This window comes from Microcaecilia unicolor, chromosome 4, assembly GCF_901765095.1.
Source record: "Microcaecilia unicolor chromosome 4, aMicUni1.1, whole genome shotgun sequence".
Classification (NCBI taxonomy): Eukaryota; Metazoa; Chordata; class Amphibia; order Gymnophiona; family Siphonopidae; genus Microcaecilia; species Microcaecilia unicolor.
The window spans coordinates 53,038,841-53,061,697 of record NC_044034.1 but is presented as its reverse complement, the minus strand read 5'-3'; the positions used below and the strand labels follow the sequence as shown (position 1 = coordinate 53,061,697).

Sequence of the window (22,857 nt, the reverse complement as noted above, 5' to 3'; positions counted from 1 at the left end):
TTTATTACTATTTTTTCTATATCCTCATTTCTTACAAATAAAAATGAATCCTGCCACTTCTACTAATGCATACATTCAATGTCAGTCCATGAGAGAATTAGATCCTTAGTAAAAGCATCTTGAATTAACTTCCCCACTTTTCTTTCTTGCTTAACATCCTGATTAAACTATGGCCTCATAAAAAAATTGTAACTTTATCCTTAAACCATTCAACTATGGGCTTATTCCCTTGGTCTTTCCCACCATTTGAGTTGTTTCACTAATAGAAAGACCTCTTCAGTAATATGTTGACCAAAAGACATTGCTTGTTTTATATAAGTTTTCTTATTTTCTAATCTACTATAATAAAACTCACCCTCAATGTTCTGAGGACACTGACGTCAGTGAAGCCAAGCCCTGACTTCCTTCAAAAAGGTTCGAAGGTTCGTGGTGGTGAAGCCACCAAAATCGCTCCGGGCCCCGGAGCAATAGCAGAACAACGAAGGGGTTGGCAGGGAGGGAGGCAGGGGTGGGAGGGTGGGAAATCACTCCGGGCCCCGCCCTCGCGTCAAACGTCATGATGTTGGGGGTGGAGCAATGGCAGAACAACGAAGGGGTTGACCAGGGAGGGAGAGGGGATGTTGGCGACGAAAACCTTGCTAGCGCCGGTTTCATTTGCTCTGAAACGGGCCTCTTTTACTAGTGATTTAATACTATGCCTAATGACCTGACAGTTTTAACATTCCTAAATCATCTGTAAACCAAGGTGTAATCTATTTCCCTGATCTGCATGGTGGTAAGGTGCAATAACATTCACTGCTATTGACGTCTCCTTATTCCAAGTCTGTCAGTTATCATATTGCTATTATCATATCCTTATGGCGTTGGCCCCAGAACTTTGACAAACTCCACAGGATCTGACTTTTTCCAAAGGTGAACCATCATTGTCTGCTCTTCTGAATAACAAACTGAGGGGTCCTTTTACTAAGGTGCGCTGAAAAATGGCTTGTGGTAGTGTAAGCACGGGTTTTAGGTGCACGCCGATCTATTTTTCAGCATGTTGGTAAAAAAGGTCCCCTTTTTTGCAGAAAAATGGACATGCGGCAAAATCAAAATTGCCGCAAGTCCATTTTGGGTCTAAGACCTTATCGCTAGCCATTGACCTAGCGGTAAAGAATCTGGGCAGTCCGTTAAGCACGCCCAAAAATAAAAATATTTTTCAGATGCGCGTATCAGATGCACACCAAAAATGAAATTACCACAAGAACCATGCAGTAGTTGGTCGGTAACTCTATTTTGGTGTGCATTGGGCGCACATAGATGTTTACGCGGCTTAGAAAAAGGGTCCCTGAATCAGTGACGTAGCTACTATGGGGCCATGGGGGCCTGGGCCCCCGTAGATTTGGCCCTGGACCCCCCTGCCGATGACCCTCTCAACCCCCCTCCCGCCGCCAACCCACCATCAACCCGCCATTGCCGTCTGCTACCTTTACTGGCGGGGGACCCCAACCCCCGCCAGCCGAAGTCTTCTTCCTTCGTTTGGTTTCTGAGTCTGACGTCCTGCACGTAAAATGTGCAGGGCGTCAGGACGTCAGACTCAGAAACCAAATGAAGGAAGAAGACTTTGGCTGGCGGGGAGTGGGCAGGGGGGTCGAGGGTTGTCGGTGGGGGGGGGGGGGTGAAAGTTGTTGGTGGTGGTGCTAGTGGTGGCGGGGGGTGTCGGCAATGGCGCTGGGGGGGGGTCGGCGGCGCCGGGAGGGGCTAAAATGTGCCCCCTCACCTCGGGCTCCGGACCCCCCTCCCGCCAAAGTCTGGCTACGACCCTGCCCTGAATTAACCTATGGCACTTCCTGAGTAGTCACTGAATTGATATTGGAAACCTTATTCTGCTTAAAGCAATAACAGGTCCAAGATATTCCATCCTGAAAGTGTGGAGCTGTTTATTTTTTGAATCAACCCCAATTTCTCATTCAGATGTTTCAAATAATCAAATCTTGCATTTGTTTGAATGTCCCATAGAACAGTAAAATCCAAAAAGCACAACAATCTCTGAGATTAAAAGAAGCAAATCTTCAAATGATATGTTCATTCCACCTGGTGCCTGATAAAAAGAATAAAATCCCCAGCATTAGCTTCCCACCCACCCATACGAAGAAGCATTCCACTGAAGAACCCCCTCCAACAGCTTCTCAAGTCATTTACAAGGACTTCCTAAATATTAGAGTTAACACCTCCACCTCCTACAAGACCATTTTATGTGCTGTGAATCACATTATACCCACAACAAACCTATGACACAAACTTACATGCGTATGCAATTAGTTCCTGATAATGGAACATTTTATATTCACTATGATATAAATCATTACAATAGTTGCATTATGTTCAGTGTCAAATTTCTTGCATTAAGCATATATCAGATAAACCTTTCCCTCCCTTAAATACTAGGCAAGACATTACTAAAGAAACCCTGAGCTGCACAAAACTGATCCCTGCTTCTTAACAAGTTTCAAGAGATTTAAAATAAAGTCAAATAAATGTTTGTTATGAAGAGACAAGTAATGCATCACAAAGCTTCCCAATCCTACTCTAATCTTCATGCTTGCTGACAATTCTAATTAGAGCAATCCAAATGGATTATAATAAGCTAGACAATTATTTCTCTGATGCACACAGCTTCTTGAAACATGCTTTAACTCAGTGATGCTTAAACCGGTCATCCCACGCCTGCTACTTGGGTTTTCACGATATTCCTAACAAATATGCCTGAGCTATACTTCAGTACATTGGAGGAACAGGCAGTGCAATCAGTATCCCAGGAATATTAATCTTATTGTCTAGGTTGAGCAAACATAGGGGTCCTTTTACTAAGCTGTGTAAGTGTCTACGTGCGTCCAATGTGCACCAAAATGGAGTTACCACAAGCCTACCGCATGCCGTACATCCGATATGGGCGGCTGAAAAATAATTTTTATTTTCTGCCTCGTGTATCGGATGCACACCAAGTGGCATTTGGTGCGCATAGGTCATTACTGCCCGGTGACCGCGTGAGACTTTATCGCTAGGTCAATGGCTGGCGGTAAGGTCTCAGACCCAAAATGGACACACGCCAATTTTCATTTTGCTGCACGTCCATTTTCGGCAAAAATTTTAAAAAGGCCTTTTTTACAGGTGCACTGAAAAATGATTTTGTGTGCGCCCAAAGCCCGTGCCTACACTACCGCAAGCCATTTTTCAGCGCACCTTAATAAAAAGACCCCATATTTATTTTATTTTTTTATTTATTGGGATTTATTAACTGCCTTTATGAAGAGATTCACCCATATATATATATATATAACTTATACATACAAACCAGTACCTATAGTTATGTTATCTGACAGCATACCGATCCATATAGAGAAATATGTATAATTTTCTTTTTATCAGCTACTTTCTTATAACTCTCAAGTGGAAGAGTAGCCTAGCGGTTAATGCAGTGGACTTTGATCCTGGGGAACTGAGTTCAATTCCCACTGCAGCTCCTTGTGACTCTGGGCAAGTCACTTAACCCTCCATTGCCCCTGGTACAAAATAAGTACCTGAATATATGTAAACCACTTTGAATGTAGTTGCAAAAACTGCCTCAGAAAGGCAGTATATCAAGTCCCTTTTCCCTTTCTAGTGGACTATGCAGCCATCATCTTTCATTTACAATTATAAAAAATTGTATAGCCTTCTCCTCCCACTCCATTTGCCCTGCTCATTGCACCAAAGTCAGAGAAATTTGGTCCAAAGCTACAGCTTGAATTTTTTTTTATAGTCTAGCACATGTGCACATTGGGAGCAATTCAGTATAGTGTGCCAAAATAATAGGCACCAAAATGCACACAAAAAGCTGGGATAAAATAAAGCGCAAGTCAGAATTTATGTGCCATCATTGAGCCATGAGCACTTAAGTGGGGAGAGAGAGGGGCAGATGATAGAAGTGGGGAGGAGAGAGGGGACAGATGGTGGAAGTTGGGAGGACAGAGAGGAAAGCTATAGGTAGACACAGTCAAAAGAGGGAAACTGAAGATTGGATAATAAGAAAGAAATGTGGATAGAAGCAGAAAATGCATTGAAGAAAGCTGAAAGGAAAAGTAGGAGATAAAAATGACAAACGGACAGAAAATCCTGGCAATAGAGTTAAGTCAGAGACTGGGACCAACAAAGTTGAAAAAATAGTATGTGACCAGACAACAAAGGTAGAAAAAAATAATTTTATTTTTAGTTTAAGAAAAAGTAGTGTGGTAGCTGTGTTTAATTTTTTGTTTTATTTGTAGTTGTTAATATGTAATGTACTGAATAGAATATGTCATTTTTTTTTACATTTACATCTGCTATCTTTATAGCAATACAAGGGGGAAATATTTTTGTTTTTCTTATGTTGTCCTGCATGCCAGAGTCTGGTTTTTGGGAGTTTCAGCTGAATATTTGTCTATATATTTTATTAGTTTATAGTCAGGGGTTCTTTTGTTGGACCTAGGGACTGGTATACTATTTTCAATTATATCTTTTCATATGCGCCATGGCTGGTAAATGGGTGTGGCTAATGGGGGTGTAGCTACTGTATGGGCAGAGCCATATATAGTGACCCCGCCCTTAAGGATGGCCCTGTATGAGTTCTGGTACCATTTTTCCTACAAAAAAAGCATTTGCAATTCCCGCCCCTGGTGTGAACAGGATGATACCCTGTCTTTGCCCTCTTTGACCAGAAAAGGGCCTTGGATGGTCTTGAAGTCCAAATATTAGGATACCTTAGCAGAAAGTCGTTATACCTTTTTCTACAGAAGTTTTGATACTTTGGTAACAGGGCTGTGCAAGATGTTATGTGTATTGCTGTAAAGTTGTCTAGCTATTGAAGGAAATCAAGATAATCCTAACTAACTTTTAAGGCCCACATATACTAAAGGGTTTGTCCCAGGTTGGGTGCATGGGATAACGAAGTTCATATAAAGTTATTTTTCTCTCTTCTAGGATTAAATCTTTACCTAGTTGCTGCTCATGAATTCGGCCATTCATTGGGACTTTCTCATTCTTCCAACCCTTCCTCTTTGATGTATCCAAAATACAAAACACGCAAGACAAATGGATCTCCACTCTCCAATGAAGATAGGCAAATGGTTACAAGGCTGTATGGTAATGACAATATATATTATATATATTATTCTCTATGTTCAGAAGAGCCAGGTCTTAATAACTTTCAGAAGAATTTAATATGGCAACATCCTTCATCCTTCTATCTCAATAGCACACTATGGACTTTTCCTCCAGGAAAAGTCCATAGTCCGCTATTGAGACATAAGGATGAAGGAGAATGGCAATCAAATTGGGGACCAGGAATTTGTTTCCTTTAAAGTTTGATTCTAGACAACATAAGAAATTAATAGGTTCTGTATGTAATGCCGGAGCTGTTTGGAGCACACAGAAATGTGCTCCTCACCTGATTCCTTTTTCTGACATGAGGTCATCTGAGAGTGAAAGAGAAGGGAAGATACTGTTGATGACAGGTGGAATTGGGGTGGAAGAAAAGTAAGATGGTGATGCCAAGAGAGTTAGAGGGCTGGTGGAGAGCAGGAGAAAGATCTGAGAAGATGGTATTGGTACCAAGGGTGTAAAATAGGAGAGGGAAGGTTAACATGGTAAAGCCAGGGAATAGGAGAAATGAAAGGAAGTGATGATGTCAAATGTTGCAGTGGGATAAGGAATGGAAAGTGATGATGCCAGGACATGGGTGGGTGGAGGGGCAGGTGTACAACAGGAATATGAAAATGTTGATGTAGTGAGTGGGAGGAGAGGAAGGGTAATGGTTTCAGTATTGGGCATGTCATGGTACATAAACCTTTAGAGTTCACCTTGGGAATCAGCACCCAAGAAAAAGATCTAGGTGTTATTGTAGACAATACAATGAAATCTTCTGCTCAGTATGTGGCGGCAGCCAAAAAAGCAAACAGGATGCTAGGAATTATTAGGAAAGGGATGGTAAATAAGATCAAGAATACTATAATGCCTCTATATCACTCCATGGTGCAATCTCACTTTGGGTATTGCGTTCAATTCTGGTCACCATATCTCAAAAAAGATACAGCGGAATTATAAAGGGTTCAAAGAAGAGTGACCAAAATGATAAAGGGAATGAAAATCCTCTCATATGAGGAAAGGCTAAAGAGGTTAGGGCTCTTTAGCTTAGAAAAGAGATGACTGAGAGGAGATAGGATTGAGGTCTACAAAATCCTGAGTGGTGTAGAATGAGTAGAAGTGAATCAATTTTTTACTCTTTCAAAAAGTACAGACTAGAGGACACTCAATGAAGTTACATGGAAATACTTTTAAAACAAATAGGAGGAAATTTTTTTTCACTCAACGAATAGTTAAGCTCTGGAACTCATTACCAGAGGATGTGGTAGCAGTGGTTAGAATATCTGGGTTTAAAAAAGGTTTTGACAAGTTCCTGGAGGAAAAGTCCATAGTCCACTAATGAGATAGACATGAGGAAGAACCAGTGCTTGCTCTGCAATTGCTAGCATGGAATATTGCTACTATTTGGGTTTCTACCACATACTTGTGACTTGTATTGGTTACTGTTGGAAACAGGATAATGGGCTAAATGAGGGTGTATACAATGATGTTAAGAGGAAATAGGCTTAGGAGGAATCTAAGAAACTACTCTTTCATAGAAAGGGTGATGGATGCATGGAATAGCCTCCCGATGGAGGTCGTGGAGATGAGGACTGTGTCAGAATTTAAGAAAGCGTGAGACAGGCATGTGGGATCCCTTAGTAAAGGAAGCGTTAGTGGTTACTGAGGATGGGCAAACTGAATGGGCCACTTGGCCCTTATCTGCCATCATGTTTCTATGTTTCTATTACTGACCCAGTATGGCTATTCGTATGTTTTATTTATTGATGTGCACTTCCACATTATGCTTTACATGCAGTGGCAGATAGTTGGGCTCCCATGCACATAGATTTAGGCACAGAGGGGTGTATTCTATAACAGTGTGTGTAAGTAAATTTTGGATAATCCATGGCACCTTATTTCCACACCCCTTTTTGGCTCTGCGCATTAGAATTTAGGTGATGTGCATTACAGAATACACTTACCCTCCACCCTCCCTATTTACTAAACCGCACTAGCAGCTGCCGTGTGGCAGCCAGCAGCAATGCCGACACAGCCCATTCAAAGTGAATGGGCTGTGTCTACATTAGCGAACAGCTTAGTAAACAGGGGGTTAGTGACTTGTGCACCTAAATTCTAATTATTGCCAATTAGTGCTCATTATTCCTTGTTAAGTGCTGTTAAAAATGCTGATTGGCTTGTTAAGCCAATTAAGTAACACAAGTTGATATAGAATGTGCTTGGATTTCATTACGGAATATAGAATCTGGTGGATGGTGGCTTGTCCTTCAAATAACCTGCAGTTATTGTAGGATAACACCTGAATAATAATTTATTGTAAGTTCAGACTCAGGAAGATACTGTAGGTAAATTAGAAAGTGATATAAAAAAAAACATTAATGATTTCTTTTCTTTAAATAATGTAGGACCAGTATCCAGCTCTGGAGGGATGCATTATCCAAACTATCCGTATTTGCATTACTTTTTCCCAAGATGGTTGACTGCGGATGAGAAGTGCAACCTAAACTTGACATTTGATGCTATAACTACTCTAGGACAAAGCATTGTGATCTTCAGAAAAAGGTAAACACTACTGTGAGCCATAGATGCTCTGTGGGTGCTATAGGTGTTTGATTTCCCCCAGTATTGTGTTCTGTATTCCCTTGGATAAGGAACTGAGACATCCATATTAGAAGGCTATAGGGGAGAGCAGAAGGAATGTTTCTGTCTCCTTTCTACTGCTCCCACATCACTCTGTAGTCTATTGAGTGGCTAAGGAACGCCTGACCAATGGCCTGCAAGGGGATAAGAATCCAACAGCAGTGTAGGGCAGCTAGGCTTCTAGCCTTTGATCTGCCTTGAAGAGAAAGAGAGGTGTGTTAATGGAGGTACCAGGAAAGAAACAGGATATGTAGAATAGTTCTTAGTTCTGGAGTAATGCATTGCCACCACCCCCCACCAGGCTCTCTCCTCGGCTATAGCCAGCTCTACAATTTGGGGGTGTGTGCAGAGGGGGACCGGGGGGGCGCAGAGGGGGACTGGGGAGAGAGCCTGTTGTTAAACATTTACCAGCACACCACCGCTCTAAAGCCTTAGTAATAAAAGTAGCCAATGCTTCCTTTAGAAACATCCTAACTGTTGTAGGATCATCAGCCTCACCCACAGAAATCTCCCCTTCCTCCAAAGTATCAGGCAAAACTGCACCCGTTTTTATAACATGGTAATGAACTGAATGAATATCCCTATGACACATTTGGGCCTTGTTACTGTTTTTGTGTATAATTAATTGACACAATATGGTGACAGAATCTTGGAAAACATTATTAGCTTAGATTGGGCTGGTATGACCTCATCAGTGTTACTCTGAGTCTTCTTTCAACCAAGCTGTATATATTTAACTATAACAACTTCAAAGTCTCTGCAAGGTACCATTAGCCACTGACATTTCCTGGGTCATCTTTTTATCATAAGAAAAATGTGGATCAGACAACTTCAGACATCAAAAGTGAAGGAAGGATTGATTAAAAGCTTCTTACCACACATTAAGTCAGATATTGATGCTGCCTATGAAGTCCCTTCACAGAAAACAGCAAATATTTTCAAAGGTAAAATAATTTTCATTCTCATTTAGAATCTACATTAAGATTTTTACTTAAAGCAAATGTTTGATACTGTATGCATTTTTCTTCAGGGCATCTTAAATACATACTATAAATTGCAGTCCACATTTGGATTCTTAAGTGATAATGTCTTGCCCCCCCCCCCCCCTCCCATTTTGCTTTAAAATAAATGCTTCTTTACATAGGTTCTAAATTTTGGAGTGTTACAAACCTTAAAGTAAGGAAAATACCCACCAAGATCTCTGAATTAGGTTTTCCAATTGGTGTTGACCAAATCGATTCGGCAGTACATATTGAGGAAACTGGAAAAACGCTTTTCTTTATAGGAGAAAACTACTGGAGGTAGGTATATAACTATTATCACATTTTAATGTTCTTTACAATATTTTCAAACCTGTTAAAAACTGTTCCGTCCAGGTTTATCTAATGCTGCTGCTGTGCAGGACACCCAGGTTTAAGTGTCAGATGACATTCCTATTCCTGGGTTCAGCTTGTGCAGGAAGCATCACAGAAACAATGATCACAGCTAACAAAAGAAAAACTATGAAGCCCTACGAATATACAATGTATAATGCCCCTTTACCTGGGTGCTTTTGATTCCGGGGTCTGACTGGTCTGGAGCCTCCCGAAGGCAGTCTCCGTTGGACCCTCACTGTTCTGGCGCTTGGTGCTTCCTGGGCTGGGTCTCTCCATTGCCCACCCAGAGCTCTCCTTCTCAGTGACTGCTTTTCTTAGCAGCAACTCTCTTCTTTTACAGCCAATGGGCTCACTTCTTTAGTTCTTGGACTCCCCTTTAGCCTCCAGGTCAATGGCAGGGGACCCTCAGTCAACCAAAGACTAGGGACCAACAAGTAAACTCTCCCCCTCAAAGGGCAACTAACTCTTTTTTATTAGCAACTAACTCCACCTCCCCTGTCAGTCCTATCCAGAAGAGCACGGTTGTTCCACATTTTATTCCAAAGCTACTCCCCTTGGGTTGGGCTCATAGGCGCCCCGTATAAGAGGCTTGGGGAGGCTAAGCCTCCCCAGCCCAAGTGCAACCTCTTTTGGAGCGCACGTTGCTGGTAGATTACCGGTTCCTGCCCAAAACAAGCTGGAACTTCCCTTCCGTGCTGCCCTGCCGGCGCTGCCACCAAAGTTGCTGCCTCTCCGATTCAGTGTCCAGGCATCCATCGGCAAACAAACACTCTGTGCACGGAGCCATAGAGCTCCGCATGGCAGGCAGCGCTGACAGCTCTTCCGGTCCCACCCTCTATGATGCATCATAGAGGGTGGGACCGGAAGAGTTACCGCCGGGTCTAGGGCCTTTATCCACCGCTGGGTAGGGGTAGGAGTCAGGACCGTGGCTTGGCTTGTGAGTCTGTCGTTGGTTTATTGCTGTGTAATCCCTATCCCAGGGCAGCACGTCGTCGAGCTGGGGACAAAGTTAGAGTTCCACCCCGCCCCCCTTTGTGGTCAAAGCTGCAGCGTTTTACTTCATTCTGCCGTAGAGGTGGACTTGAGATTGGAGGGAATGGGGTGACGTGTGTGTGAGAAGAGGCAGATGGGCAAAGCTGGATAGTGAAAAGAAAAACAGGCAGTGGTGCATTGTATGGGGAGAGAGAGACAGAGAAGAGATCTGTATGGTATGTGAGGTAGGGTGAGGTGGGAGAGAGAGAGGAGATCCTGGGTGCCTGGGGCAGGGGAAGAGAGAGAAGAGATGCTGCATGGCAGGGAGGGGGAAGAAAGTTAGATGGAGGGAGAGAAACAGAGAGGAGATTATGGCAGGCAGGGAGAGAGACACACACACAAGATCCTGGATGTTGGGGTGGGAGAGAAACAGAAAATGAAGGAAGCATGGATAAGTTTGAGTGGTCAGAGAGGCAGAAAAATGGAAGAAAGCAGAAAAAAAATATCAGTGTCAGAGATGGATGTAGTAGAAGATGTGAAGAAGACATGCGAAGAGAGAAAAATGATATATGGACAAGAGATATGGAAAGAGTTAAAAGACAGCAGTAACCAGAGACTGCAACCTGCACAATTTGAAAAATTAGATGCCAGATAACAAAGGTACATAAGTACATAAGTAGTGCCATACTGGGAAAGACCAAAGGTCCATCTAGCCCAGCATCCTGTCACCGACAGTGGCCAATCCAGGTCAAGGGCACCTGGCACGCTCCCCAAACGTAAAAACATTCCAGACAAGTTATACCTAAAAATGCGGAATTTTTCCAAGTCCATTTAATAGCGGTCTATGGACTTGTCCTTTAGGAATCTATCTAACCCCTTTTTAAACTCCGTCAAGCTAACCGCCCGTACCACGTTCTCCAGCAACGAATTCCAGAGTCTAATTACACGTTGGGTGAAGAAAAATTTTCTCCGATTCGTTTTAAATTTACCACACTGTAGCTTCAACTCATGCCCTCTAGTCCTAGTATTTTTGGATAGCGTGAACAGTCGCTTCACATCCACCCGATCCATTCCACTCATTATTTTATACACTTCTATCATATCTCCTCTCAGCCGTCTCTTCTCCAAGCTGAAAAGCCCTAGCCTTCTCAGCCTCTCTTCATAGGAAAGTCGTCCCATCCCCACTATCATTTTCGTCGCCCTTCGCTGTACCTTTTCCAATTCTACTATATCTTTTTTGAGATACGGAGACCAGTACTGAACACAATACTCCAGGTGCGGTCGCACCATGGAGCGATACAACGGCATTATAACATCCGCACACCTGGACTCCATACCCTTCCTAATAACACCCAACATTCTATTCGCTTTCCTAGCCGCAGCAGCACACTGAGCAGAAGGTTTCAGCGTATCATCGACGACGACACCCAGATCCCTTTCTTGATCCGTAACTCCTAACGCGGAACCTTGCAAGACGTAGCTATAATTCGGGTTCCTCTTACCCACATGCATCACTTTGCACTTGTCAACATTGAACTTCATCTGCCACTTGCACGCCCATTCTCCCAGTCTCGCAAGGTCCTCCTGTAATCGTTCACATTCCTCCTGCGACTTGACGACCCTGAATAATTTTGTGTCATCGGCGAATTTAATTACCTCACTAGTTATTCCCATCTCTAGGTCATTTATAAATACATTAAAAAGCAACGGACCCAGCACAGACCCCTGCGGGACCCCACTAACTACCCTCCTCCACTGAGAATACTGGCCACGCAATCCTACTCTCTGCTTCCTATCTTTCAACCAGTTCTTAATCCATAATAATACCCTACCTCCGATTCCATGACTCTGCAATTTCTTCAGGAGTCTTTCGTGCGGCACTTTGTCAAACGCCTTCTGAAAATCCAGATATACAATATCAACCGGCTCCCCATTGTCCACATGTTTGCTTACCCCCTCAAAAAAATGCATTAGGTTGGTGAGGCAAGACTTCCCTTCACTAAATCCGTGCTGACTTTGTCTCATCAGTCCATGTTTTTGTATATGCTCTGCAATTTTATTCTTAATAATAGCCTCCACCATCTTGCCCGGCACCGACGTCAGACTCACCGGTCTATAATTTCCCGGATCTCCTCTGGAACCCTTCTTAAAAATCGGAGTAACATTGGCTACCCTCCAGTCTTCCGGTACTACACTCGATTTTAGGGACAGATTGCATATTTCTAACAGTAGCTCCGCAAGTTCATTTTTTAGTTCTATTAATACTCTGGGATGAATACCATCAGGTCCCGGTGATTTACTACTCTTCAGCTTGCTGAACTGACCCATTACATCCTCCAAGGTTACAGAGAATTTGTTTAGTTTCTCCGACTCCCCCGCTTCAAATATTCTTTCCGGCACCGGTGTCCCCCCCAAATCCTCCTCGGTGAAGACCGAAGCAAAGAATTCATTTAATTTCTCCGCTACGGCTTTGTCCTCCTTGATCGCCCCTTTAACACCATTTTCGTCCAGCGGCCCAACCGACTCTTTGGCCGGTTTCCTGCTTTTAATGTATCTAAAAAAATTTTTACTATGTATTTTTGCTTCCAACGCTAATTTCTTCTCAAAGTCCTTTTTTGCCCTCCTTATCTCTGCTTTGCATTTGGCTTGGCATTCCTTATGATCTATCCTGTTACTTTCAGTTGGTTCTCTTCTCCACTTTCTGAAGGATTGTTTTTTGGCTCTAATGATTTCCTTTATCTTACTGTTTAGCCACGCCGGCTGACGTTTAGTCTTTTTTCCCTTTTTTTTTCTAATGTAGAATGAAGTAGCCATGTTAGTCCACTTTACAGGTTAATAAATAAAAAAAATGTAAAATAAGATGACAACTTTTTATTGAACTAAATACATTTTTGACTTACTTTCAGAGGTCTAAACCTCCTTTCTCAGGTTAGTAAACTCCAAAAAGCTAGTCAAAAATGTATTAAATTAGTTAAAAAGGCATCACCTTATTGTACATTTTTGTTTCAAATATTTATTCATTTTTTAATTTAGTGAGTGGAATGTGTCAGTTTCTGAAATTTAAATCTGTTGGTCAGTGTGGCTATTCTTATGTTACAGTCCATTTGCTTTATAGGTCCTGAGTGACTTTTTTAAGGTTCTGCATTACTTTTCAATATGCCTAATATTAGAATTTGGTCTTAATTTAGCTCATAGCATTCTCAGTAGTAGCTCAACTTTCACTTGCTAACCTTGAATCTCACTAATTGGGATGGTACTTTTCACATTTGGGATGGGACACCCTTGGTATCTCTGCCCTCTGGAAATTGAACCTTAGCACTGGTGCTTTTCTGTCATCAAAAGTTCTGACTGCCTATTCTATAGAAATGCACTTTCCTTCCAACTATACTGTTCAGCCATCAAGCTCTCAGACAGTTTGAGCAACCACTTTATTCTTTGACATATTATACATATCTAATACCTAAATTTAATGAAAGGTATTACTTGTTACTATTTTACTTTTACTTATTTTTTTCTGTGTTGTCAGATAATTATGGATGTAAGCCCCACCCCTGGCACCGCCCATGACCCCACCCCCTTTAGCCTCCCCAAACAGTTGGGCCACCGACCGCCTATGGTTGGGCTTCCTCCCACCCAGGGACCTTCCAGTCACTCCCCCTAGTGACCCTCCACAGTGACTTACTCTGCTAGTAATCCCCAATTTAACAGGGGATTACAAATGAATTACATAAAAAAGCATTAATCAAATCTTAGGTAATACAAATTTATGAAACAAGAAAGTTTTCAGTTGTCTATGCAATGATTTGTAATGTTATATTAACCTGCTCTTAATAGGCAAAGCATAATTTGAAAATTGCCTGGTTTCATTAGGTAACCAAAGTAATTCTATAAACGTAGGTATAATTCTATCAAACTTGGATTATTTAAAAATCAATCAGCCGCTGTATTTTGTAACGTTTGCAACCTTTTATGAACATTGTCTTTACAACCAACATAAATTAAGGCTGCAATAATCCAAATGTGGTAATACTTCTAATCCTTCTCAATTTTCTTAGGGGCCCTGATCCTGGCCCTTCAGCTGTGAAGACAGAACAGAAATATTTGTTAAGCAATTCTGACTTATTTTTATCAGCTTCTACATATTTCTCCCCTTCACCTTTGAGTTTCACAATGCCACTTTTGCACTTCCTCCTATCACTAACATATCTAAAAAATGTCTTCCCCCCACCCCCACCCCCATTTTACTGTATTGGCTTCATTTGCATCTTTGCTTTCCTAAATACTCTACCAACTTCTCTTAGCTTTTGCAGATATTCTCGCCTGTCTTCCTCTGCGATGTCTTGTAGTTTATAAAGGCTAACCTTTTTTTCCTTACCTTTTCAGTTGCTATTACTTTTGAAAAACAAAGTGGCCTCCTTTTCCTCTTACTTTTGTTTACTTTCCTTACAAAAAGGTTTGTTGCCCTTACAATAGCTCCTTTCAGTTTTGCTGCGTGAATGAAAGCAGTAGATGTAGCCCCCCTTTTTTTTTTGCAAGCACAAAAGCGCGTTGTTTTTTTTTTTGGGATGGACAGACCTATGTTGGGGCTCCCTGCCTCCCCACTGCTGGGCTGTCTGCTGCTGTTGGCTCTGAGGAATCAGCATCAGGGCTTGGTTCCACCCTTAGCTGTTCCTGCTGCTTCCTTCTATTGGCTGGCTGACATCCTGGAACGCCCATCTCCCTGAAGATGGACTCTCAATGGCTGGCTGGTGTCCCAACTCCTCCTCCCTGCAGGGCTTCCCTGATGACATCCCTCTAGAGCTGTGAGCTGATTGGATCTGAACTTCCTGGTGTCCCCTTCCAGTAGTGAGTGGGCGGGACATCCCAGGCTGACACTGTCCAATTGGTTTAGCCCCTCTTTGTTGTGCTTCTAGCACAGGAAATGCTGTTTCCCAGCAGAGGCTGTTTGACCCTTGTCTTCCTTGCATTTTTGGTAAGTCACCATTACTTTTATACTGCCCCCCCCCCCCCCCATTTCTTGCCAGTAACATGTCATTTGAAAAAAGAATCATAGCACGGCTTTCATACACGCAAAGAAGCTGCGTGTAAGCCTGTGTACTTTTTTTGTGCTCCATCTTCCCTGCCTTGTTTTTCCCCTTCTCCTACTTGCGAAAATGAAGAACCGACAGGTCCAGACCTCCCGTTAAAATTTCCATGGTAAAGGTGTGGACTGCTTTTGTGCATGGCATTGGAAACGGCTGTGCATCACCTTACATGCACATTATAATAGTAATTAGCTCATTATAATAGCTTTGCATTCCATTTTCATTAGCTGCTACCGTGACAGGAAAATGGTTTGGAGAACACTTTTGTGCATGTCTTGTTTTACTACTTGCTCGCTAAACTGGCTAGAACTAGTTTAAAAACCACGTTTTAGCTTGTTAGGTTTAGTGCATCTGGCCCTGAGAGAGAAAGGGGGGGGGGGGTGAGGAACTAGTCCAGCATGCACAGAGAACAAGGCAAGCCAATAGAAAGAGTCCCATAAGCATATGGCTTTCCTTGCCTATAGGACTAGGGTTCAAGCCTTGGGAGGCAATTTTGTATTACACTTTCCTTAATTATATTTCAAGGTCACCAATTTCAATTTTTTGATCCCAAGCAACTAAATAATTTTCTGCAATCTAAAGAGGAGGTAAAAGTAATTGTGTAACCCATATGTTCACTGTTTAGGGTGGGCTGAGAAGCATTTCTTTGTTAGTAGTCCTTTTGAAAGTTTTTTTCTTTTTTTTTCCTTTTAAATGTTTTTCTTTAACCTTGGATCTTATTTCTTATTTAGTTGGCGGAAGAAATTGAATTATTTCTATTGTTCTTATGACATCTTTCTTCTGATTTCATCATGTATCCCACTTTTTGGTGTTACTTGAATATTATATGTATAAAGTTAAATAAAAAGAGTCCCATAAGATAAAGGAAGCTGGACTTGTGCTCTGAAAGAGTTTATTATAGGGAACTACAGCATTACAGGGATTTGTAGTTCAAGGGCCTGACCCAATTCCCTGCAGATTGGGGGCAGAACACTTATATATGATATAATTTCGGATAACAAAGATCCTAATACTGTTCTATGCTAAATCCACTTCTAAAACCCGATTGTTTATTACAATCTGGTGGTCCCTGATGAAGGCTAAGCCGAAACTTGGCCAGGTTGGGTCCTTCTTCAGTGAAGCTTGCTTTGGTGAACTCCTGTTTGCTCTTTCTTCCACCATATGCCTGCTATAACGTTTCCGAACTGGAGTGTCATGTGCCTCTCTTGTCATTCAAGTACTGCCCACAAATCTTGCTTATTGAGTTGATTTTGAAATTTTGGACTCTAACTTTTCTTACTCAATACTTTGTTGATTTTAACTATGTTTACTGAAACAAAGTAACACCTGAAATCAATGTTTTTGCTCGTGGCTGTTTATGCTTAATAGTAGTAGTAGTATTATAGTAGACTGGAATCTCCACAGACGCATAACACTGTGTAACTCTCAAATGGCAGGAAGCAGTGCTATTAATATTAACTCCTTATATTTTCCCTTTAGCTATGATGAATTTACTCATACTATGGATAACGGCTATCCAGAGAATATTTCAGGAGCTTTCCCTGGAATAAGTGGCAAAGTTGATGCGGTTTTTGAACTGAATGGTAAGTTTGAATCAATATATTCCATGAAGAAGGCACAACAAGCCTCTCTGGTGAGCCTGGAAACTGAAGTATTCAGATACTCTCCAGAAAGATTTTATATATTTTTTACAAGGTTGTTTCTTTATTCAGGAATTAGAAAATGTTTTCACAAAAAAATAATTTACCACCACTAGCAAAAAGAAATATTTGTATTCTTAGTTTGAATACAACTGCCCTGTGCATCTAAGCCACACCTATTGAGGAGATTTAGGCCTGCCTCAATCGCTAGCACATACAGAGTAACTCTATAAAGGTGCACCTATTTGGAACTTATTCTATAAAGGTGCTTCCTTTCTAATATAGGAAACTAGCAAAACCAGGTACATATGAACATAAGCATAGCAGGGGCGTAGCTAAGTGGGGCTATGGGGACATAGGCCCCCACAGATTACACCCTAGCCCCCTCTACATTTCACCCCCACCGTCGCCGCCCACCCCATCAGGTACCTTGTTTGCTGGCAGAGGTCCCCAATCCCCGCCAGCCGAAGAGTCTTCTTCAGCGCCGGTTGACTCCGGCGCCTCCGTTGTGCGATCATCTGTTTATGTCGCCTTACGTCCTGCACCGTACATGTAGCCCCGTGCAGGATGTAAGGCGTCAGAAACAGATGATCCCACAATGAAGGCGCCGGAGTCGACCTGCGCTGAAGAAGACTCTTCGGCTGGCGAAGATTGGGGACCCCTGCCAGCAAACAAGGTACCTGATGCGGCAGTGGCGTGGAGTGGTGGGGGGTTTGCGGTTGTTGTGGCAGTTCAAAGTGACGGGTGGGTGGGCGGGGGTTGCGGTTGCGGCGGTGGAGGTCCAAAGTGGTGTTTGGGCGGGCAGGGAGGTTGCGGCGGCAGGGGGGGTCCAAAATGGGGGGGGGGGGTCAGCGGCGGCGAGGGGGGGTCAGCGGCGGGGGGAGGCAGCTAAACAGTGCCCCCCACCTCAGACTCTGGCCCTCCCTCCCGCCGAGGTCTGGCTACGCCCCTGAAGCATAGCCATACTGGGTCAGACCAATGGTCCATCTATCCCAGTATATCCTGTTTCCAAAAGTGGCCAATGCAGGTGACAACTACCTGGTAGAAACCCAATTAATATTAACATTCTATGCTATCAAACCTGGGGCAAGCAGTGGCTTCCCCCATGTCCATCTCAATATGAGACTCTGGACTTTTCCTCGGGAACTTGTCCAAACATGGTTTAAACACAGAAAAGGTATCCACTGATACCATATCCTCCGGCAATGAGTTCCAGAGCTTAACTATTCGTTGAGTGAAAAAATATTTCATCCTGTTTGTTTTAAAAGTATGTCCATGTAATTTCATTGAGTGTCCCCTGGTCTTTGTACTTTTTGAAAGAGTAAAAAATTGATTCACTTTTACCTGTTTTACACCACTCAGGATTTTGTAGACCTCAATTAACACCCCCCCCCCCCCTCCCAGTTGTCTCTTTTCCAAGCTGAAGAGCCCTAACTTCTTTAGCCTTTCCTTATATGAGAGGAGTTCCTTCCCTTTATCATTTTGGTCGCTCTTCTTTGAAAGCATATGCATTCACCAGTTATAAGTCTGATGTAAATGCTCACATTTTGATTCTGGAGATAACTGCATAACTTATATTATTCTATAAGTTACACATGTAGGTGTGCACCCCATGCATGCTCTGCCCTTTTGAATGCCCAGCTGCAAACTATATGCTATGAAAGATATACTTATAGTTACAGAATAGTGTGTAGCCAGATTTACAGCATTTACGCATACATATGCTAGTATTCTGGTCATTTATACATTTACTTGCCATATAAATGTTAGTGCCTTCTTTAGAGAATTACCCTCATAGTATATTAGTTATATTATACATGAGTTTCATTAAATGTGCAAGGTTATCTTGCTGATGCTGGAATTTGAGGAAGCTTGCTGCATGTATGATGTTAGGGTTAGACACCAAGATCATTTTCCACAATCAAAACAGCAGAACCAGCTTGTTTTCAGTCACAAGAAAATTTATCGCAAAACACATTAAAATCCAAGACCAAACATGGCCATGTTTCATCCAACATAGGGCTGCATCAGGGGTTTGTCAAAAGTTGTTGGGTATCTGGGTTACAACCAGCAATGGCTGAGTGCAACCAAATCACCACAAATGTCACCTGAAGACATAAATTTCAGCATTAGAGCCCACAGGATTCCCAAATACTTATGACAAACCCCTGATGTAGTCCTATGTTGGACAAAACATGGCCATATTGGATTATGGATTTTAATGTATTTTATGGGGTCAATATTCTCAAGGGTTTAACTGGTTATCCCCTAATAGGGCTCACAATTTTAAAAAGACAAAATAAAATAAAGCTACAAACCCCTACAGATTTTAACTATGTTTACAGTGAGATTCGAACCTGAAAACTCTACACTGGTTCGCCGCTGGGTGCTCTAACCATTAAGCTACTCCTCCACACAGAGACCTGGGTGACCATTTTATAATATGGATGTTCCAATGCTGCCACAAAGACATTCATGCCCCTCATTTTGCTCTGTTCATAGTTTGGACCTTTCAGTTTGTAAAATGGATATTTATTCTAGACATAGCCAGCACTTGGACATCCATTTCTCATGTATTTTAGAACAGGCTTGTGTTAGCAGATCCTGTTTTAAAATACATAAGATCTGATGTACAGATCTGGAAGTCCATATACTGAGTTTGATGTCCTTTCTAAAATTCCACTTGTTAAAGATTATTAACATATACATTTGCTTTCTTATGTCATGGTTTAGGAGTTTGATTAGGCAAACTTTCTATCATTTCTGTAAATGCAGGTTTTCTTCACTTTCTTATTGGACCTAATTCACACAAGTATGATTACAAAAGTCTGAAGACAGTTGAAGTTACAAATGCCAACATATGGTTGGGATGTTAGACAATGATTCTGACAACAACGAAGAGAGTCCAAATCTCCCGTAAAAAACACCAGAAAAAACAAAAAAGACGGAAGATATACAGAAAGACCAAACTAAAATCGCAAATGTAAAAAAGCCAAATTTATTTATAAAGACCCTACACGGCCTCTTTGGCCGAAACACAGACCGTGTAGGGTCTTTATAAATAAATTTGGCTTTTTTACATTTGCGATTTTAGTTTGGTCTTTCTGTATATCTTCCGTCTTTTTTGTTTTTTCAGACAATGATTCTGTCCAGCGCTTGACTGAGGTGCAGTATCTACTCTCATAAAAACAAAACATCATCAAACATAACCTTTTCCAAACTACCCATATTTGGGCAACTATTCTTTTCTGATAATATAGATAAAGTATTCTTAGCTCCATAAATGCTGGCCTTCTGACAACCACCAAATCTGAAGCAAACATTAGTGAAAACAAGCTCCCAACAGCATCTCAATAAGAAGAGAATGGCACGAGCCACTGCAATATCCCAACACATTGTCAACAAGAACAGAAGAACCAAAAAGCCTCCGTGTTACTACAAAGAGTCAAGCAACACAGCGAAGAAGGCAATGTAGATGATGAAAAACATCCAACGGATTTGAAGAGTTCACATTAGAAGCTTATTTCACGATAAAACTGGGCGCGACACGAATCGTGTTTCGGCCATAAAGGCCTGCTTCAGGAGTCCCTGTGGTTTGATTTCTGAAAATCCTAGTGAAACTGTAAATGTTGAACCAAAAAGGGGTAATCAAGTAGCAACATGCAGTCTAAATAGCACAAAATGTACAGAGTCAGTCCACTGACGTGCACAGTGAAATACGCCAAACACATGTCACAGGAGCCCAGTTACCCAATAGAAAAAATAGCAAACATAAAGGGATCCTACTCGTGTTCTTCCTCAAATGTATATATTATTCAGTGTAGAAAATATGAAGAAGGATGCTATATTGGAGAGGAAGGCCAGATGCTAAAGACAAGAATTAACTCTCACAGGCTCCACATAGAAAACCAAGGTGAGCATTTTCAGGACCAGTGCAGCCATCCCATCTGCATGGGGAACTGGGCAGGATTAAGACATAGGCAAAATGGGTATGTGCCTAAGGCTCAAACATTTAGGATGGGGACCTCTCACACATGCACCACATCAAACACCACAAAGCAAATCAAGGTGACAACTCTGTGGATGAACATTTCCCAAGACCAGAGGACTGCACCTTGGGGTCAGAACATTAAGAGGAAATTCTAATACAATCCAGGAACATAAGACAGTTGAAGTTAAAGATGATGAATACTTTGATACCAAGACAGAACTTAAAGATCTGGGTTTCCTCTTATATTATAAACCATAAAATGATACTGCATTGTAATCTTCCATCTCTCTGTTTCTCATTCCCCACCACCAATCCCCATCCCTACACTTCCCCTTGTCATTAGAATGCTTTTATGTTATTTATATATTCTGATGTTGTCATCTTTTGTTCATATTGTCCTCACCTGAGGAAGAAAATTCTAGTCTTCAAAAGCTAGTCATCACATGAATTAATTTAGCCCAATGAAAACGGTATCATCTTATCTTCCTTTTTTGTTATGTTGTATTTCTATTTATTACCTTGATAATACAGAGAAAGATGCTCTTGTGGAGGAAGATAGAAACTTCATAAACACACTTAGTTGAAATGTTCTGAACTATGGGGGCCCTGGCGCATGGGAAAAACAGACTCGCCACTACCGCAGGGCTCTTTCTCCCACAGCTTAGTAAAAAGACCCCCCTATATGTTAACCATCTCTCTGACCTCATGTGCAACTTTCTTTAAATTAGTCACCTTATTTACTAACTCCTCTTATTCTCTTACCTATCTACATGTTCCATCTTTACTCATAGCCTACACTGTCAATTAAAATGTTCTATTACATATTGTGTTGACATTGTGAGTATTATACTATGCCATATGTTGTATTGTTATTTGAATATTTTTACTGCTATAATTGCCTATTGCTCATGTTTGATTTCTTCTTACTGACACCACCTTGACTGAATTCCTTCGTAAAGGCGGTAAATAAATCCTAATAAATAAATAAATTTCTGGATAATGGCCTGATGAACTAACGATATGCATGGTTCCTGTGTGCATTACTGCTATCCATGCAAATAAGGAAGTGCTTCTCAACCCAGTCCTCAGAGCACACCCGGCCAGTTGGGTTTTCAAAATATCCACAATGAATATGCATGATAGAGATTTGCATGCATACTCACTGTGGATATGTTGAAACCCTGACTGGTCGGGTGTGCTCTGAGGACTGGGTTGAGAAGCACTGAAATAAGGTACCTGTGAAAATGACCCAGAGACCCAGCAAAAAAAAAAAAGTAACTAATCTATCCCTCAGTCAAGTGTAGTTATCTTCATTGCTCACAGAAACGTCTTCATGTGCTAGTTTTCACTGATTCTGAATTGAGTTGCTTTGCATGATTCTGTACCTTATCAGCTCATTAATTCACAATCTGATCAAAATTTCATGCAATATACAATGTGCTAAATTGTATTGCTAGTGAAGGGTAAAAATTACAAACTTTTTATGAAAGTGAAAAAATGTGCAAAACCTCAAAATATCTGTGTCAATATTCAAAGCGGTTTAAACAGCTCCTGGCCATTTAAATCACTTGGCTGGGATTAACCGGGCATATTCAGTGGCACTTAACTGGATAGTACTGCTGAAAATTCTGGTTAGCATGGCTGTCAGGCAGATGCACCAAAGTCCTGGTAAAGCACCGATCTCTATTTCTACCTCAGTAAAAATTAAAGCGTTGGAAATAGCGAGAGATACATAAGTAAATTTAAAACAAATCGGAGAAAAGTTTTCTTCACCCAACGTATAATTAAACTCTGGAATTCGTTGCTGGAGAAAGTGGTGAAGCCTTCCCTTCTCTCTCAGCTCTGCGAGGGTGGGAATAGAGCTGAGAGAGAAGGGAAGGCTGAAGCGCTGAGCCTGCTCGCCTTTCACTGCTGCCGCCGGGACCCCGAGGTAAGATGAGTTTTACATTCTGGGCGGCAGGCAGGAAGACGAGGGTGGAGGACTGTTGTGGGAGAAGAGGGTGGGCTGGGGTTGG

General features: G+C 41.8%; 1 protein-coding gene across 1 annotated transcript in view; it reads left to right on the top strand.

Moving 5' to 3' along the window:
* Window positions 1-20,037, top strand: part of LOC115469590 (collagenase 3-like) — a 29,162-nt gene extending 9,125 nt beyond the window's left edge. The window contains exons 4-9 of the mRNA XM_030202384.1: window positions 4,978-5,139; window positions 7,545-7,701; window positions 8,590-8,723; window positions 8,924-9,080; window positions 16,691-16,794; window positions 19,988-20,037. Of these exons, the coding sequence (XP_030058244.1) occupies window positions 4,978-5,139; window positions 7,545-7,701; window positions 8,590-8,723; window positions 8,924-9,080; window positions 16,691-16,794; window positions 19,988-20,037 (764 nt within the window). The remainder of the gene's footprint in view (window positions 1-4,977; window positions 5,140-7,544; window positions 7,702-8,589; window positions 8,724-8,923; window positions 9,081-16,690; window positions 16,795-19,987) is intronic.
* The last annotated feature ends 2,820 nt before the right edge of the window (window positions 20,038-22,857 follow it).